The following is an 18,673-nucleotide window of genomic DNA, read 5'->3' on the forward strand; positions in this document are numbered from 1 at the left end:
GTATCGGCTATCTGTCATTGTCAAAAAATTTGCACTCAAATTGGAAAACTTTTCATATTTTCGCTACACTTTAACTATAACCTGTATCTATAGTAGGAGAGGCTATTTGAGTGAATGAACAAAAAAAGTGTTATTTGGAGTCTATCTGTACAAAACATGGCTTTTAACGGCCGAACCCAATAATCAATCCACAATCTCAGGTTGTTTTCAATCAGACCGTGACAGTCCATCGATCTCCTATCGGCATCCCAATAACCAAACCCTACGAAGACAATCCATTTTTGGCGACGGATAAAATGCTCTTTGTCGTTCCATTTTACCGAGGTTTCACTCATATTTGATAATCAATGTAAACCAAATAAAGTACATAAAACCGTACATATAACATTAAAATATACATGTGTATGTTTGAAATATAACAAACAGTTTTTTTGATTATTAAAAAAACTGGTGTAAGTTAAAATAATTAACTGTTGAAATCGAGCTTTCGTCAACTGTCATTTTCACATGTCTATCCACAGACACCGATACGACTTCCCATGGATAGTTAGTAGTATCGACAGATGGCTATTACACTCCGTCGATTGGTTATTGGCACACTTGTTACAACATTAAGATTAAGTTTTCTATCTCAGATGGTGGATTATGGATCGATTGGTTAATGGGTTCGGGCGTAAAACTTTATGAAGTAAAATTACTTGAGGAGTTGAGATTGATTTTTAATTAGAGATACGACAGTCACGTTTATAACGAACCATTAAATGTCATGCTGTCTTCACCTGTCAAATTCTTATACTGTCTTGGAGTTTAATTTCGTTGGAGACCCCTTGATTTGTATAATTTAAAAACGATAATTAAACACGTCGAGTGTATTACGACGAAATTAAACTCAGTTAATGAGGACAGTTCATCATAGAAGCGTTTTGGTGTATTCTTGAAATGATGATTGAATTATTAGAATTTTAAAGTTAATACTTAACTTTAGTCACTAATGAATAATCTGTAATGGTTTTTAAAGAGTGCAACATTTTTTTTGAAATTTAGCCAGTTACGAATAATTTGTCTATGGAACACATATAATATATATACTATAACAGACTATATGTATGTACGTATATAAGAGAATGAAATTTATTTATAGAAGGGTCAATTTCCATAGTGACGTTTATGGAATACGTATGTACAAATATATATACAACTATATGTGTACTCAACATAAATTTAACTTAACAAATTGATTATTTGAAAAGGCTAATTCCAAATTGGATTTTAAGATTTATATATTAGAATTTAAAAAAACTAAGGCAATAAATTTCACCGACGCAGTTCGCCGGAAAATATTAAATTTTTGTATTAAATACCTTCTTCAAAAAAACCTTTAAATATCTTACAGTTCAAACCAATATTTTCTTTGTATTAAAACGCACCACTTAATTCTAACATGAATAATTTTTATTAGCGTTTTAATTCAATGAAGATTGTTTATAAGTGATAAAATAAATGTACAATAGGGTACGTGTAATTTACAAAAATAGTATTGTTTAACACATTCATAACGTATTAGCTTAATTAAGAGATTCTAGGACATTTAACACTGAGCTCCTAACAGAGCTACGACTTAGGTGATTGCCTATGAATATAGGCGATTAATGAAAATTAATCAGTAAATTGCAGCGTTTTGACTTACTACTCATCTCTCATTTCATCACAGCGTTAACGCAATGTGACAGAAAGAGACGAAAGAGTCAGAGTGCAATTAGAGTCATCAAGTTTTCATAAGAGAATAGACTTTGATAGTGTTTAATAATACATTAATTAGAATGCGATTCAGTGTTTGATCCCCAGCAGAAAACTAATCGGTTCTCTGTAACTTATCGACGATTTTGTATACTATATCGATAGTTTCTCAATAACTGCCGCATCGGGAACGAATTGTTAACACTGAATATTAAATCAGGATAATTCCAAGTTACAGAGTACCAATCTGTAAAGTGTCAAGACATAGTTTAGTTAAGGATACATAAATTGTGAAAATATCCTTAAATTTCTATGAAAACCTACACAAATTGTCTACGTATAAAGGTTTTACAGATTAAGAAAAATATCGCTTATTTAATTTAATCCATAAGCTGCTTATACTTAATAGAATTAAAGTATTATAAATTTACATGTACCGTTGTCACAACATCAAGCTCTAATGACTAGGAAAATTTTATAACTTACGTATTTCCAAACTGGGATACTTGTCTGGACCGAAATTAGTTTTTAAGAAATTCGATCTCGTAACAATATTCTATAATAATATTCTGTGATAGATGACGTCGTGAATACCCTATACTACTAGTGAAATATAAAATAGTCAACATTTTTAAATAGACAGGTACACTGTCTTGATTTAATGTTTCAGACTTTTTGAGAAATGACTATTTTAGAACTTATATGGTAAAACCGGTGTGATGCGTACTAAACAGCTTACAAATAATTGTCATCATTGTAGTCCAGAGCTTAATTCTAAACTTTAGAGTCTAAAGTTTCACAAAACATAACAAATCTTAATAGATCTTAAACCAAAACCTAAAAATAATAACTAGAAATACAATTGTTAGTAATTGTAAATAAATGCTTAGAATAGTTAAAGCCGTTTTAAGTGAAAGACGGTCATTGTTTTGTTCGTTTTTCAAGTTCACTCAGTACTCTGACATTTTCGGGCATAGACAAAGATGCGATACCGGAAACAGACGCAGGATTAGCGACAGAGATAGGAGATTGGATACAAAAATTCGAGGCAGAGACGGGAGATAAGAGGCAGGGTCGCGAGATCGGAGGTAGAGACGGGAGATCAGAGGCAGGGTCGCGAGATCGGAGGCAGAGACGGGAGATCAGAGGCAGAGACGGAGACAGATTTGAGACTGGGAACATAACTTGCTCTTAGGCTTGGTATGGGCGCCAATCCGAGGCTGGCACAGAGACGAAAAACGCGAGACGCTTAGATCAAGCAATATTAGCTATTCTCAAGTTTCGATCTGATTTTGTGGATATGGTAATTCCATTGGTGCACATGCAATCATGGTATTTGAACCTATGTTAAATTACAAAAACCTCTTTACATTGAATAACGTCCAATCGGAGAAGCAATGTATTAAAAAATCAAAAATTATACCGATTGATTGAAACATCATTATAAGGTCCTTATGGGATATCCTACAACCTTCACCTCGAAGGTTCAATGAAAAGACTAAGAGAATTATTTTCATTCAAGAGTAAGAAAAACCTTGTGACCTCCTAATTTCGATGTACTAAATTGATAAGTTAGTAGAGGCCACTGGGGGCTTAATCCTATTTTACTACTAGATGACTATGAATTGTAACATATCATTTTAAATAACGTCTGAAATTATTAATTTTAAACAGAAATACAATAATGTGACTATAAGCATTTATATATTATAATTAAATTAAAAATTACCATTAATGATATCTTGATCTCTCAAAGAAGGCATAGGAGAGACGGATACAAGCGACGAATTATGCGAATCACGTGCGGTAAAGTGAGCCGTCTTGAAATCGAACGGCGAATCAGAGTCCGAATCGGTGACGTCATCGATGACGTCACGAACATCAGGTCAGATGGCCTCGCGTCGTATGTTCAGGATTTCGCCACGGCACATCGGGCAGTCGCGTAGCATGGACGTACATACCGAGCAGAATCCCCTGAGAACAGTAAACAAAAAAAATGTTTAGTTTAGGTTTATTCAGAATCATGTCAACTCATAATTGAGTTTTAAGAACAGCCCTGCGATTCTGTAACCTTTCTTTAAATTCTGTGTCTGATAAACAATAGATTACAAGCTCCCACCTCTCCAAATCATAAAATGACTGCTTCACGACTGATTTGAGAGCGATCGCCGATGCGAAAACCGCTGTGTGAGTTCGAAAAGTGAGTTACAGAATCACAGGGCTGGTAGAAATAGAAAGTAGAGAATGTAGATGATGTAAATCTTACTGCTACGAGCACTTTCTTCCAAACCACTCAGACATAAATAAGCAATATATTGAAATGAACAAAATACTATTTTAAACTAATTACCACGTCATTCATGGCCTTTTATTTCGAGAGAGAGGAGGTCAGGGGGATGTTTTTAACGTTTTGGTATAGGTACTCCGAAATCGAGTAGAGAAAAAAAGTCACAGATTTTATGGGATACTTGCCTAAAATCGCGCTAAAATTACTTGGTTAGTGCAGTGATGGAGGGCGGTAGTGTAACGGTTGCATTTTTTAATTTTACATAAACTGAATTGTTTGGAATAACCGGCACTATGCTTAAAATTGTAAATATGGTTTTGAACGTAGTAAAACTTAGGAAATCGTCCATTTGCTTCCCTGAAGAGGCCAACGGCCTGTCTAAACTGTAAGGGATCGAAATAGGGAATTAAAGTAATACCTGTATAACTTGAAAATTTGTCTGGACCTCTGGTTTCCATTGTCCATATAACAAGTGATAGGTGGAGCAGTGATGTGGGGGTTTAACTGATCAGAAACTAAGGGCATTTTTAGGAGTGGTTGAAATTTTAGATTTTCAACAAAGAAAAACCATGTTTACCTTTTCACACGAATTGCAATTACAGAATTTAGTACTTTGTGGGGATATAATTAATTTTCCAAATTTTCAGGTAATATGGCTCTAAACCTCCAATTCTCGGGCAGCGCTACACTGAGCTGCAGTGTACCTACCCTCAACGTAAGAAATTTGTTCGACGGTCCGAGAGCAGAAAGGCGTTTAACTTAGCATTTCTACTTTTCTACTTGGACAAGTAATTGCCATCGCGAAACTATATCCTTCTTATGGATTTTTTTGAGCTGGGAGCGAGAATCCTCTAATTAACTGTTCGAAACATTGCAATAACATGTATTTCTGTTGCGTAATGCTTTCCTTCATTTAAGGGAGTGACCTTGCGGGCCAAGCGCACCATGTGACAAGCTCATTCATAAAACTACACTTAATATAAAAATACTAGCACATAGTACAATAAAATACCTAGTCAGCGAGCTCTGTGACTTTGTAGCTGTGCAAACTTCATACAACAAAAATATTTGACAATATCTAATGACATTGAATGACTATTCTTATGCAATGACATAAGGTTATTCATAAAATGTCCGTTCAGTTTAGAGTTTTCCTTGTAATAAAATATATATATTTAGTCTTTTATATTGTTTCATCTTGTAGAATAAAACAATAATTTAGGTCCCGTACATATTAGGAATTCCATTTAAATGAACAGCATAAACAAAACAATAGCCATACCATTCATAAGAAAATATTCATTCATAAAACTGAGTATGACTTTATCCCCTATCTCTTTCTTTTAACACGCTGTGGATAGAGAGAGCAATATATGGTCGTACTAACCTGTGACCGCACGGTTCTAGTACACAACATGCCGTGTCGTCGTAGCATAGCGTGCAAGAGTCTTCCTTTACGCTGGAGTGGCGTAGACGCTCTAAGTATAACCGCCTGGGAATAACCTGCAGAATACATTGTTTCAAAATTTTGTGTACTGTTTAAGAATGTTTTAAATTTTATATTTTCGAACAAAGTGTAAAATTGAAAAAAAAAGGGTGCGTGTACTTATGTACGCGCGTAAGAAGTTATACTTCTTTGGCATTATTAAAAAAGTTTTTGATTGCATGCAAATAATTAATTACAATTAAATAATCAAAGATTGGAAAAGGAGTCATTATAGTCAATAAAGTTCAGTTTACATTTGAAAAATTAAATAAATAAATATTTATTATTATTCTCTTACATTAAGTGTAACATAAATTCTATTACGTTAAAAGTATATATTATTATATATTTAGAACATCTCAACCAAACATTAAAATGTATGGTGGAATAAAAGAGATAGCGGATAAGCATTGGAAAATGGTGGTGAGGATGACAAGTGGAAATATTTTGTGGAGACCTTGACTCCGTCAGAGGTACATACTAATGTTAAACATTTTTACAAGGCTATTTTTATTTAATTAATTGTAAAATTGCGTTTAATGATTTCACGTATTATTCGGTTCAGTTTATTTGATTCACAATCAGTGATCATTCTGATAAGTCTGATAATTTAGGTCTTAGTTTAAGTTTTTTTTTTTTTAAATCTAAATAGTCAAATCATTACGAAAATTCACATGAGGACAGAAAACTTATAATAATATAAAACGTGTAAAATAAAATTGATGATTACGGGAGTAGAGTCACTTAATCAATTAAAAAGAGTGGCGGAGAATTGCCAGTTCTTCTCTTCCGTTCTACGCCCTTGATTTGAGAACTGGCAGTAAATGTAAAATTAAAAGCATTTAATGTATAATACTTATTTGACATTCATAAGTGTAATCACGAAAGTCGTCTCCCACCAACTCCAAGTCTTCGTCAACCGCTGTCTTCGACGTATTCTGGGTGTCTACTGATCTCAAAATATCTCTAACGAGCAACTTTGGGAGCGCTGCCGAGAAACCCCAATTAGCAGATCGACGACGCAAGTGGAAATGGATAGGCCATACACTCCGAAGAGATTCCAATCAGGCACCTTATCTCCAAGCAGGCACTTGATTGGAATCCGCGAGGAAAGCGGAAGCGTGGCCGTCCCAAGAAAACCTGGCGTCGTTCAGTTGCAGATGAGGCGAAGAGAGCCGGAAAGACTTGAAGCGAGGTGAAATACGAGGCTCAATATCGAACGCGATTGAGACATACTGGGTACGCCCTCTGCCCCATCTAGGGGTTATAGGACATTAGGTCAATTAGTCAAGAGTTAAAGAAGGGATGCTGACGCATCCCTGCAAGCATTGTACCCGGCCTCCCCCAGCTTTATAAAACAGGGTGAATTGGCCGATGTGAAAGGCCCTTGCTGTGCTAAGGTCCATTTCACATCATTCGTGGCCGTAGAGGACCGTGATATTAACAGCTGATCGCGTGGCTGGATGCGGATAAGGCTACGCTGTTACCGTGTCTTGCCCCGGGAGATTGCTGGTGGTGCCGTGGTGTTTTAGTGGGTATGCACAACAGCAAGTACCACATAACCCTGCCCCACCAGGTCAACCGTGCCGCGGGAGGGTATGCGTAAAGCATTTTCCCACGAAAAAAAAAAATTACGCACGTAATTTAAAATTGACGTATGGGACACACTTCTCAACAATTTAAGCTTTTATAGACCAAACGATAAAATACTCAAAATAATTTCTTGAATCTCATGATCACGTCATTTTAGATAACGATCATTCGTTATCTAAAAATCTTAGTATCTTTAATATTCACCTTCTTTTGTTCATCTGTAAGTTGTCCAAAGTCATTGAAAGTAGCGAATATTCTGTCTTCTGGCGCAAACTTGAATGGTTCCTTCCCGAAGTTGAATTTACATTGTTGGTAAGCCATGAAGCTAGCAGCGGCAAAGAAACCATATCTGAAAAACATATTTGGGTAATTAGAATCTAGTTTTATTTACATTTTCTAACCCCGATATTCATTTGGTTGTATCATTTCCGGTAAGTAATTATTCACAGAAATAATTCTGATAACACCCACAACGTCGACGGTGTGTCAGGCAGGTTGATCACCTAAAGTCCTTTTCATGAAAGGAGTCCCGCGGTGATTTTTGGAACTAAATTTGACAGGTTGGCCATGTTGTCGTTCGTCGATGTTATCAAGTTCGTTTGTGAGTTTTTGACTAGCTTAGTGCATTTTAAAAATTACAATGCTAAAAGATCCAAAAGAAATTGTAAAATTAACTGAAGAGGCCTTTGAGTCTATTACGGCGGAAAATTGGACAGCTCAGTGCACGCATGTTGAACATTTAGAGGATAAATATTTAGAAAATTACGGCCTTATGGATATTGGACCGAATATTTCCATCTACTAAAATATCTATCTAAATAAAAATATACTTTTTACATAACAGAAATATAGTAAATATAGGTAAATGGTCATTTTTATCAAAATGTCTACCAACCCACACATAGGATGCAATGCAATAAGTCCAAATAACTAAAGATATTATAACTCTGTAAGTATTAAATATTTTTCTTTTTGCTATATAATACAATTTAAGCTTATATTGTTTCATCGATGTATGCAGGAAATAGTATTATTTGATAAATTACATATGCTAAATGGAAAATAGGTAATTTTTTACTCATAATTGGCAAAATTATCTCACGCGAGTACAGCGCTGCGTCTGGGGGACTTCTTTCATGAAAAGGACTTTACTTGTCTATTAGAAATGATTACGAAACAGATACAGAACTCTGTGGCCAAGACCGAAAAGGTATTAAGGTGTATTGGTGTATATGTCATCGTAAAATTGTAAATACCGTTAGATTGTAATATATCTCGCGAGATTGTAAACTGTCGAAAGATTGTGAACCTCAACGAACTGCTTACAAATTAACGTGTTATTATTCGGTAGTTATATGAAATTGTTGGGAAGTAAAATTAATCTGTAATTGACCAAAGACGTTTGAATGATAACTAAGTTAGTGTACTACAATCTACCGAATAATAATACGTTAAATTGTAAGCAGTACGCTGAGGTTCACAATCTTTCGACAGTTTATAATCTCGCGAGACAGATTACAATCTAACGGTGTTTACTATTTTACGTTAACATATATATATAAAGGACAAAGCACGATCGCGCACCCTATTCAATTATCATGTGGATGAAACACATGCTTATTATTATTAATTCAAAAACATACAATAGTTATAGTATTTTGGAAATTCCGCAGAAATAAAAAAAACTTATAAAAACGATTACTTATACTTAACATTAAATAAACGCACGTGAGATATTTTAGATGTAGCGTTTTAAATCCGTTATCTTTTTTAATAACAATCCTATAATAACAATTCACTGCAAACCTATTATTTCTTACAATTGCAAGATCTTGACTATTGACAATTGACCTATGCTATGCACAAGATGTACTTGTTTATCCATTATCTACTGATTCAATAGATAAATAAACCCATACAATTTGTTATTCAATAGTATTGAATAATAATTTGTATGAGTTTATCTTTACGGGATCAAAGATACAAAGGCCTGCAATTCTAAATATTGTTGTTTCACTTTTCTAAAACGTTTTGCATCGTTTAAAAAAGTTGATATGAGATACTTATATTTCTACTAGTGGACCCGACAGACGTCCTGCATGATATTTCAAGCAATTAGTAAAGCAAAGTCAAAAGTACCGACTGCAGCGCCATCTGGCGGGCTGATTTGTGAATCTAAACCATTCCCAGATCCCCTTGAACACACACAAAAAATTTCATCAAAATCGGTCCAGTCGTTTGAGAGAAGTTCAGTGACATACACACTCACAGAAGAATTATATATATAAAGATTAGCACTTACTTAGTAGCTTCAAATATCTCGTTATATGTAGGCAACCTTTGCCCATTCATTGAAAATATGATCTCCTTCGTAGTCAAGTCAATGAGACAGCCCAACACGTCACCAGGTGCCCAAGGCTTTACTGCTGTAATGGACGTCGGTCGGGCGTTATACCACACCAGCTCGCGGCAGCCATCGTATGATATTGAATACAAATCATCACCGATACCAAATCCCTCCTGAAACATTTTTACATCACTATATATGGGAATTAAAAACTGTAAAATAATATAAAATATGTTTATTTTGGAACATAAAATACATGTATCACTTATTCCACGTCATTAAATTTGAATTTGTAGGCATCCCTACTCATCGGCAAAGAAGACAGAGGGTGTAGGCCGAGAGAAAAAGCCGGCGTAAAAAACTCTCGGTACTCTTTTAAAATAGCAAATCATCAAACAACACTTATTTTAAAACAAATATCGCAAATTAATTAGAGGTAGCTTTATTAGCACTAGTCCCAGGCCCTTTTATCAACTAGATAATCGTTGACTTTATAGTAAGCCTTTTTACACAGCTTTTCTTTAATACATTTCTTAAATTTATTGCAAGGCAGAGATAAAAGAGCCTCTGGGATTTTATTAAAGAAGAGTATCCCTTTCCCCAAAAAAGAATTACTAACTTTAGAAAGTCTAGTACGGGGAAATTGCAGCCTGCGTTTGTTCCGTGTGTATTAACATTGTGCGTATGTTCTATTCTAGTAAACTTATCACTATTTTTGTATACATACATAAAATTTTCATAAATATATTGCGAGGGAAAGGTAAGTATATTAATAACCTTGAATTTATCTCTAAGAGATTCCCTACATTTTAAATTATAGAAATGTCAAAGTAGATATGGCAATAATTTGGTTTTTACCAAAAAAAGTACCTTAAAAGTTTGAGCCTGCAACTAGCCGTGGTAATATTTCGCGGTTTGACCATATTCGACCATAATATTGTTGATTAATAGATTTATTATATAGTCTAAGATAATCATTAAAATACAATAAGGGTCAGTTTTAGCTAAACAAATTCTTTTTTCTGCAGTTTCGTCTAAATTAAAGACTATATGGATTAAATTAAATTTTTATTGTTACAAGGCTTTTTTACCATTTCAAGGTTCCGAACCAATATGAAGTCATTAAAAAAAGGGCATACCAATTCTAAAGGCAACACACATATTATAATATAGTTGTATATTTTTAGACACTTGATATGTTATGTGTGCTATGTTATGAACGCGATACGCATTCAACGCCTCTTGGTTAAAACAGGACAATAATTCATATTACCAATATGTATGTTAATACTTAAAAACAAAGGAAGATCTATTTACACTTACTACCAGTTCCCTGGCCACAATTTTTAATCGCCAAATTGATGGTATAGTTTTTTATAGTTTGTATCAGCAAGCAAATAAAAATATAAAAACTTACGTCACTCAAAAAATGACTATTCTTCGTTGCCCATCCAATTTGCATGACTCCAGGTGTGACAACCGTCGCTTCGTAGTACCAGCATCCATCATCAACTTGGAATGTACAGCGAACACTTTCAAAGGAGTACGAATCACATCTTGCCTCTAAGCCATTGGGCGATATTTGTAAATACTCACTTACATCTTGGCAATTTAATATCGCATTAATATCTTTCATATCTACCACCTCGTATGAAAGCTTCCTGCCTTCTATCACAACTGTAATAGATAATATTCAATGATATAAATGTTTAGTAACAATAAATAAACAGAGTCCTGCACGGGCAGTTATTTATTTTATTTTTTTTCGGAAATAAATATAGCCTTTTACGCACGGATTCGTTCAAAGCTGTTTTTGAATGTATTCTGCTGAAGTATTTTAGCTTCGAACTTTTGAATCATCGTTGCCGCCTGTTTGGAAGGTATTCAATTTAAAACTCAACACTATCTTTTTCATTTTAAAATATAAAAAATATCCTTTATACGCCATTTAATATTATAACAAAAAAAAACACCTACCTGAACCTTGAAATTGGTACAATGTTTACTTTGTGGCCAATTAGGTACAATGAGCATGAATATTTCTTTGTGTTCAAGTATTGCTTGACAACAGAAAATGCAACAGATTAATGTAATGTGTATAAGACGTTTTAATACATATTTAAATAGATGTAACCTACGACCATTGATATACAAAAAACCCAAGATGCACAGTCTCGAATAAAAGTAACGCTCGAAAGTGTCCCGAAACACTATTTCTGTCCCTTTCTATAACAGTATGTCTATAATAGTATATGTTACAAGCATATATTATTGCAAAATCAACCTTACGCGAATTGCTTAAAGTTGTTATTACAACGTAGTGTATACGTGCTTAAAGCAATAAAATTTTACGACCGACCGTGGTCGGTAGGACAAGGTATTGAGTGGAGTCGAACATGACTTTTTTATTTACAACTATTTAACATAATTTTAAATTTATCCGACTTTTCGGGTGCTTTACAGCGTGCGTGGTCACGGTGACTGAAGACAAAAGGTGTTGGATGTTAAATAGTTGTAAATTTATAATAATACATAACTTTAATTCGGTTAAAAAGTTTTTTCTTTAAATTAAAAAAATATTTTAAATTGGCTACCTCCTGACCTACACTTTATATAGCGTAAATATATTTGTCAAAAACTACACACAAAAAAGTTCAAAAGTACATAAATTTATTTATAAAAAAAACACAAATAAATAACATCGACTCCACTTATTAGACGCGAGACTATTTGAAATGAGCGCACAATTTAGAATGTTGCGCCCATTTTTTGAGGACGTTTTTTTGACGTTGAGTGTGCATCTTGGATTTTTTGTATATCAATGCCTACGACCTACTTATATAGGTTAGTAAAAAAATTATTACATACATATTTTTGTTTAGAATATCGCGGTAAATGCTTAAAAGGAGTATTATATTAAAAATATCCATAGCGCTAAATCACCTGCATCATTAGCACACCCCACAAAGACAAGGCCGCATTAGGTATTACATATTTAATCATTTTTATTGATTTTTCTTTAGTAAATATTTGAACCTTTTTGTATATAATCTAACTTTGGCTATATGTTTATTATAATTTATGTTAGCTGTAGGAATACGAAATTAATACAAAATATTAATATATTTTTCAAACTTACATAGATTATCTAAGGACCAACTAGCACAGAATCCTACTTGTCGCCATATATTATCTTCACTATCAGCAAATTTTTCTAGAAGTAACAAAGGATTCTCTCCATATTTCTCCAACCTATCCTTGATCACTATTTTGTTCTCCATAGTGTGAGCAAATTTCTCCAATGCTATTAAAGCAAACAGACAAAGACACGGTTCTCTGTGGTCGACCTGTACATTAGGAAAATAATTAATATTAGTCCTAATTCATTAGCTAAGAAATAAAAATGACAATTTCTTACAATACAATAATATACAGCGCTACTGTTGACAGTATAATGAATAAGAGAGATAACGTTGGATAATAATAACTATTGATAGATAATAATTGTATGCAGTGTAAATCGGTTTACGCGTGTGAATTCGTGCTATACACTTAGTTTTTTTTTCACACTTGAAGTTGGAAGAAAACGTCGTGAGGGATCCGGAATTTCCTTGATCCAAATACCGATATGTGTCAGTCACAGCTGATCACCTATGTTTGTAAGATAGGTAATAATCAAAGAAAAAGTTGCACTCACAGGTTGTAGGTGCAGGGAACATTGAAATTTCAACCATAATTTGTTACTGCTGCCGTACAAGCTTTCTTGTGAGAAGAGAAAGAGAGGTCTGATATATGTAGGTGTCAACTTACAAGGAAGGTAAAGAGATAATCCAAGGTCTTTTCAGTGAGCATCGCTATACTGTTAGGTCCAACCAATTTTTCAGCAAGAGACCCAAGTACAATACATATATTACGATCTACTCTAACATTAATTTCGCCCTGTTTAGCTCTTTCACTCGACAAGCCAAAGAGCTCCGTCACCTGTAAAAATAATTTCATACATACATCTAAGGTTCTTAATAATTAATTTTTTTGTAGAACAGGTGGAAAACGGGCGAGAGGCTCATCAAATGTTGAGTGACTTTCGAGTGCGTTGCCGGCCTGTTAATAATTGGTATGCTCTTTTCTTAAAGATCCATAAACCGAACTGCCTCGACGTGCGATGATGGAACTCAGCTGCAGGTCCGCACAACTTCTCTGAACACTCTCCATGGTAGATTTAATCGACATCAGTTTGTTCCGGTACCGATCGACAACTACCTGAGAAATATCTGCACGGTTAGTGTAAAGAGTATCCCCAACGCTATCCTCCATCCTGCATAGCAATGAATGGTGCAACGTTGTTGCATGTCATTGATAACAGAAGAAAAAAGATCGGGGATGCGGAACATGCTCCGTCAGTGACGACCTTGAAGCTCCGGTCGGTCAGAAATCTAAAGATCCAGTTGCTTAATTTCTGAAAGCTTCGAGAGAAGCGCTTTGTACCGCACGCGATCGAAGGCTTTTACTTTATCCAAACTAACCGCTAGCGAGCGCGCTAAGGGGGAGGACACAATTGCTTCAGCCCATCTGTAAGGTATACAAGAAGGTGAGCGATTACGACGAAAGTTGTACTGACAATGTCTAATCAGCTGGTGGCTTTCTAAATGTTGGTTTCCATTATGTTGGAGAACAAGGAGGTTATAGCTATAGGGCGATAGGCCTTTTTTAGGGATCCGATGTATTGATGCGGTCATCCAGTACTTCGGGACAGTGCCAAGCGTGTACACTGTACAGGTACCGGAATAGGCGCGTTAGGACCGGAGCCAAATCAGGAGCACAAGTACGCAACACAACTGAAGGAATGACATCAGGCCCAGCGGACTTATGAATGCCCAGGAAGATAGAGTTTTGTGAATAGCACATTGCCGGATTATTATTTGTGGCATCGGCGGTGGTGCCCTCCCTTGGTCATCCAAAGTCGAGTTGGACGCGAAGAAACAGCCGAAAAGGTTGAATTTCTCCTTCGCGGTATGGGCCAGCGAGTCATCCTCTATGTGCAGGGGTGGAATGGAGTGCTGACAGAAATTCATTTGGACACCTTTGGCGAGTGACCGAGTGGCTCGAGTCCCCGAAGGGGGGTGAGCCAATCTCTCGTCAAATCTGGCAATGTGCTCATACTTTGCCCCAACAATCTCTTGTTTGATGGAGTCGGAGGTTATATGCTTTTTAAGTTCGCTGGTATTTGCATCACCAGATGTCACCGCTTCCGCCCATGCTTTCTCGCTTTCGACGCTGTTTCCACCGATTTCGACAGCAGAAAATGGAATAAAGAGTTCCATGCCCTGTAGAACAACTTCGGCGATAGAGTCAGCAACGGAATGTGGAGAAATCTGCACGAAAAAAATCTGCATCTGACAAAAAGCATATAGGTACCCAAGGGTAGCACGTAAAGAAAGACTTCATCCTGTCCCAAAACCCGAGGCAAATACAGCGACAGTTCGTCCGTAAAGCCAAGGCCGTGGACAGCGCATAGTATGAAACTTCCATATGGAGTTTGGAATGAAAAAATATATTGTCCTTTACTACAAAAATAAAAAATGTTTGTAAGTTTATTATATATTACATTAAACATCTCTTATTATTACTAGAGAATAAATCCGGCACCTATTACTTCAAACAAACATTGTTGTTGTTGTGTAAATGCACTGTTATTAGTGAATGTAGACACATGTCTATTTCACTGATAATTCAAAAGTTGTTATAAAAAGTAAAATAAAAAGCTATAAGTAAAATACTCACTTTAATAACAGTTTCCCGGGATGGTAATGGACAAGCATCCAATAAAATTGAAATTGCTGTTGGGCCAAATGGGTTTTCTATAGGGATCACATTAACCATTGATGTAATCATCTGAATCCATCCTTCCTCTTTATCTGCTATTAGATGTAACTTCACAAGTGACACCGGTGATTCTTCATCACTGAAAAAAATAATATATATAGTTTTACTAATTAAGTTCCAAACTAAAATTTAAGGCTTTCTTAATGTCCATCCGTAAATTCAGCATCAATAATAATTAAAATAAATAAATCAGTGGCGCTACAACCTCTGGCCTCAGATTTCTAAATCTGTTTCATGATCATATTTAAATCTAATAGGCAAGTAAGTGAACAGCCTCCAGTGGGTCTAAGACATGTCGGTTTCCTCATGATGTTTTCCCTCACCATTCGAGCAATTGTTAAATGCGCACATAGAAAGAAAGTGCATTGGTGAACAGCCAGGGATCGAACTTACGACCTCAGGTATGAGAGTAAATCGCTGAAGCCACTAGGCCAACACTGCTCAATCAATATCAAATCAATAATAATTGCAACAGAAAAAATTAGCTTGCAACATAACAAAACAACATAAAAAATTAAAATGCATTATCACAGCAATATATTAACTCTAATGAGTAAGAGCCATAGAAATATACTTCTATTTTTATAGTAGGTATTCAGCTTTATGTGTAGCATATTTTCATGCATGAAACCCAAGATATTCAGGTAAAACATGTATAATAAACCGAGGCCAACTGAGCCAAGGTTGCTATTATACCAATAATGTATTCCAAAAAGGTCAGAATCACTTACAAGTTTGTTAAGAAAAATGCCCTTGGAAATAAGTTTTTAAATAACAAAAGAAGGAGAAGTAGAAATGAAATTTGCAATGCACACATATACAATATCACATAGACCATTGCAATGTAATTCGCTCTAATTTGTCTAGATATAAATTGTTGAAACAGTAAGTGTTAAAAATGCATAATATTTCACTTCATTAGCACACTGGCTGTTTCAGGATACATTTGAAACTTATATATATAGAGCTTATTAATAAATGCTCATGTATTTTTTTAGGACCAATTTCAATAAATAAATGCAAAGCTGAAAATGCCTCGCATAGCTGTATATCACACCAAACTACATGAATATTCACTGTTCATTCTCTAATATATCAAAAAGTAAATAACAAAATTACTTGACACATTAACATCAAAAAATATTGTATAGTAACACCTCACATTAAAATTATGTATTCTAACACACAAGATGAAATCAATAAACAATCTTAAATATCATTAAGTACTTACGTATCCACTCTTGAAGCAGCTACTGTTAACATTTCAAGAACTAGCTGATCAACAAGATTAGGATCCACTTTAGGAGTCCTTTGCCTATTCTCATATGGTGAATTAGCACTCTGAGTAGCAGAGGATGGTGCATATGTAAACACATCTGGCACAGAATTCTTACAGCAGCAGTCACCCATAATCTATAATTTTATTAAAGTCTTAGAAAAAATATACTTAATGACAATATGAAAATTATACAGATAGAATCTTACTGATGTTTTTCGTTTATGTTTCTGCAGGAGTCACACCATTGTAATATCTTCGTCGCAGCTGTTGAATAAAAACAAACAATAGCTGGACACATTGGGATTTAAAGTACAACATAATTTAGAATACCCGTAGTTAAATAATAATAACGATTTAAGAAATTGTGGTTTAACGAAACAAGGAATCATTAATTTATGTTATCAGTTTTAATGCTTTTATTGCTTTAAGAGAAGTAGCGTATGCGAGATATATTTATAATTAAGATCTTAAAAATATGTGGATGAGTTCAATATCTATTTCCAATTAGTTACCTTCTGTAAACTTAAACACAAATCACACTGCGAAGTGCGAAGATACGAATTTTTATTACTCTCGCTTTCAATTTGTTTCAACTCAATCCAACACGCCACAGAGTAAAGAATAAAGACCAACCAAAGATTTTATAGAAATCACAGACTAAGTACACAGACTAAATCTTTTAGTCGCTAGGTTATTTAGACAAACGTAAAGATTTCAAAACCTTATATTAGTATAAGATCCCGCTATACAACGACCTTCACCGAGATGCTTATTTAATGAAACTTATTTTATATTTAATTTAATATGTCAATAAATATAATCCATATGGGTTGCCTAGCAAATTTCAGTCCAGAATATATTTAATTAATATTAAAAAAAATTTTTTTTTTTATAATTTGCATGTAGTAAATTTTTTGAACTTTTTTCAATCAATATTTTTAATCAGGGTAGTATTATATATGTATCACTAAAACCTTCTTTTATACTAAAGATGTATATATACTTTAGTGTCACATAAATAATTAATTGATTAAAAACAACCTAACTTTTGCATATTCTATGGGCTTCATACTTTCGATTGGTATAGAATTTATCTAATAATCATACCGGTGAAATGTTTAAAAAAATTTTTTTTTTTTAAATTAATTAAAAATACTCTGGACTGAAATTTGCTAGGCAACCCATATGGATTATATTTATTGACATATTAAATTATATATAAAATAAGTTTCATTAAATAAGCATCTCGGTGAAGGTCGTTGTATAGCGGGATCTTAGACCATATCATTTTATCGCAAAATATATTATGTTAAACACAATTTTACTTAAATTAATATTAGGTATTAAATTACTTTATGGTATTGGTTGTTGGTATTGTAAGTACGCTAGACCCAGACAAGTAGCAACTCTATTCAACAGTTTTTCTTTTATGTTATTAAATAAATCTACGAATCATAATTATTATCTAATACATAATTGTTTAGCGTTATAGCGATTGGTGGCACATAAGTTGTATGTTCAAATAAAAGCGTTGTTAAATAGTCACAAGTGCTTCTCTGATAATTATACAGTATTTTAAATTTTCTCAACCTACATAGTTATAATAATAATTTAAAATCAATAATTTTTATTAGTAATTGATTACAACAAATTTAAATTTTTTTGTCCCTATGGCATGTACCTTTAACGCTGGCAGCATTTCCTCTCTTTATTGCGATACTAATTATTCGTAGAGCGAGGAAAGCACCAGCTCTTGGGTCCCCTGTATTATCTACCAGGCGCCAACTTAAATCTTTAATTAGCGCCTGTGCACTTGAACCCCACGGCCCAAGAGTCTCTACTCCACAGGAAACAAAACTTTGCGAAGTTGGAGGTAAGTAGCATCCCATACCATTGCCCGTCCTAACAGGCCGCTGGCCATCTTCTCTAGCTAGCTCCAAAATTGCTGTAACATTGACGGAGGTAAGAGAGCGGTCAATGGCGTATGATGTGTGACCTGCACTCTTTTGGCAATGGAGGTAATGGTGTCTAAGACTACTTACTTTAATGCCACAGGGACAC

The 18,673-nt window shown here is 34.5% G+C and overlaps 1 protein-coding gene across 2 annotated transcripts; it reads right to left on the reverse strand.

The window, feature by feature from the left end:
* Window positions 1-703: 703 nt before the first annotated feature.
* LOC125062469 (RING finger and SPRY domain-containing protein 1-like) lies at window positions 704-17,236 on the reverse strand. Of its 2 annotated transcripts, none has more exons than XM_047668438.1 (11): window positions 17,125-17,236; window positions 16,819-16,876; window positions 16,565-16,746; window positions 15,232-15,412; window positions 13,261-13,431; window positions 12,590-12,797; window positions 10,868-11,127; window positions 9,406-9,620; window positions 7,308-7,452; window positions 5,412-5,527; window positions 704-3,711 (listed from the first exon to the last, which is right to left on the reverse strand). In XM_047668438.1, exons 3-11 carry the CDS (start codon window positions 16,741-16,743, stop codon window positions 3,624-3,626), a joined length of 1,563 nt encoding a protein of 520 aa, XP_047524394.1. In that variant the 5' UTR covers window positions 16,744-16,746; window positions 16,819-16,876; window positions 17,125-17,236; the 3' UTR covers window positions 704-3,623. The 2 variants fall into 2 exon arrangements, with proteins under 2 accessions (XP_047524394.1, XP_047524393.1); XM_047668437.1 differs by having other exon boundaries at window positions 9,406-9,623; window positions 17,125-17,235.
* Between the last annotated feature and the right edge of the window lie 1,437 nt (window positions 17,237-18,673).

The sequence above is a fragment of the Pieris napi genome, chromosome Z, assembly GCF_905475465.1.
Source record: "Pieris napi chromosome Z, ilPieNapi1.2, whole genome shotgun sequence".
NCBI lineage: Eukaryota > Metazoa > Arthropoda > Insecta > Lepidoptera > Pieridae > Pieris > Pieris napi.